The sequence below is a fragment of the Sinocyclocheilus grahami genome, unplaced genomic scaffold, assembly GCF_001515645.1.
Source record: "Sinocyclocheilus grahami isolate Dianchi unplaced genomic scaffold, SAMN03320097.WGS_v1.1 scaffold2443.1, whole genome shotgun sequence".
In the NCBI taxonomy this organism is placed as follows: Eukaryota; Metazoa; Chordata; class Actinopteri; order Cypriniformes; family Cyprinidae; genus Sinocyclocheilus; species Sinocyclocheilus grahami.
In genome coordinates, this window is record NW_015507622.1 from 84,116 (window position 1) to 85,535 (window position 1,420).

The following is a 1,420-nucleotide window of genomic DNA, read 5'->3' on the forward strand; positions in this document are numbered from 1 at the left end:
GACATGAGGGTGAGTAATTAATGACAGAATTTTCATTTTTTTGTTTCCACATTTATCAGAGGATCGAGAAGGAGAAATTACTGGAAGATCACAACCAGCTGAAGCTCGGCATAGAGGATGTACGTCAGAACCTCTCAGGCCTTTGTCAGAGCCTCTGTATGGACGCCTCGCCACAGTCCGAACAGCTGCAAGCGCTGGCCAGGTACGTCTCCTCCGACTGTCCCACCTCCGTCCTCCTCACCCCCATGGCCTCTCCTACCCTGGCTGGCCCAGACCAGGACACCCATGGGAACTCCACCCTGGACACCTTTCTTGCAGACACATGTCCTGAAGGAGACACAGTAGCACTCAGCTTGCCCACTGCCTTCCTGCAAGACAACGTTCAGACCACTGTTTCAAATCCAGCTCCATGATGTACAACAGAGCAAAGCAGCTTGGGAATGGTCTGATATTTCATTTTTACTCAGGTGCTTACCTTTCTGCTGCCGTCAGTTACACTTTTGAGCATGACTTTCTTTGTAGGAGCACTTTCATAATGTTTCCAAGTATGGACGTGACTACATTTGCACTATTAACAGGAGTTCCATATGGAAATGCTATATGGATGCATACGGATATGCCTTTCATTCCTTGTTTGCTGTATAGAGGTCATTCCTGTTATGCCACACATTTTGAACTCTGAAACTTAAAAAAATAAATATGCTTGTGTTGCAATTTTAAGTATTTCAGAAATATGTTCTGCTAAGCTCAGGCTCATAAGGTGTTAATTATATAATTGTAAATAATTGTTTAATTACAGATCGATAGTTAGCTCAAGTTAATTTTGATATTTTTAACCATGTTTTGATATTTTGATTCTATCATACCCATTTTTTAAAAATCTTGTCCAACAGGGAGGAATATTTTAAAGACAAACTAATAGCACAAGACATCAACAGATTCTTTGAATTAATTGCTAATACTTTAACATGTATATGATGTATGATTTCCCACCAAAAATGTCACTTCCTGGACAATCGTGTCATTAAAGAACTGGCTTTTGTTAGTTAAAGGGATTTTTCAGCAGATTAACAGTGTGGAAAGTAATAGTGAAGACAAAGGAAATATCGATAAAAAGATAAACAATGTAACCAAGTTTGGTTTAAATATTTTGAATAAAGAAAGAAAAGCACTTGGAATATTTCTTAATAAATTGACTTTTTATGCTTTTTAGTTTATTAATTGTAATACTGTCATGAAAGAAAACTAATATGACTTTAATCTGCAACAATTGTCAATTTTATATTTCTATTCAAATATAAACTTTTGAAAATGTACTACATAACAGGAATGACCCCTGGATTAATTTCCAGCCCTAGCATTAATTTCGTGTACACTGCCACAAAGGACAATCATTGTAATTCTCTTTATTATATTAATG

The 1,420-nt window shown here is 37.0% G+C and overlaps 1 protein-coding gene across 1 annotated transcript; it reads left to right on the forward strand.

Annotated features, from left to right (window-relative positions):
- Nucleotides 1-20: 20 nt before the first annotated feature.
- LOC107575034 (transcription regulator protein BACH1-like) lies at nucleotides 21-864 on the forward strand. The gene has a single exon (XM_016261440.1). The coding sequence runs from the start codon at nucleotides 21-23 to the stop codon at nucleotides 411-413; it is 393 nt and encodes a 130-aa protein (XP_016116926.1). The 3' UTR covers nucleotides 414-864.
- The last annotated feature ends 556 nt before the right edge of the window (nucleotides 865-1,420 follow it).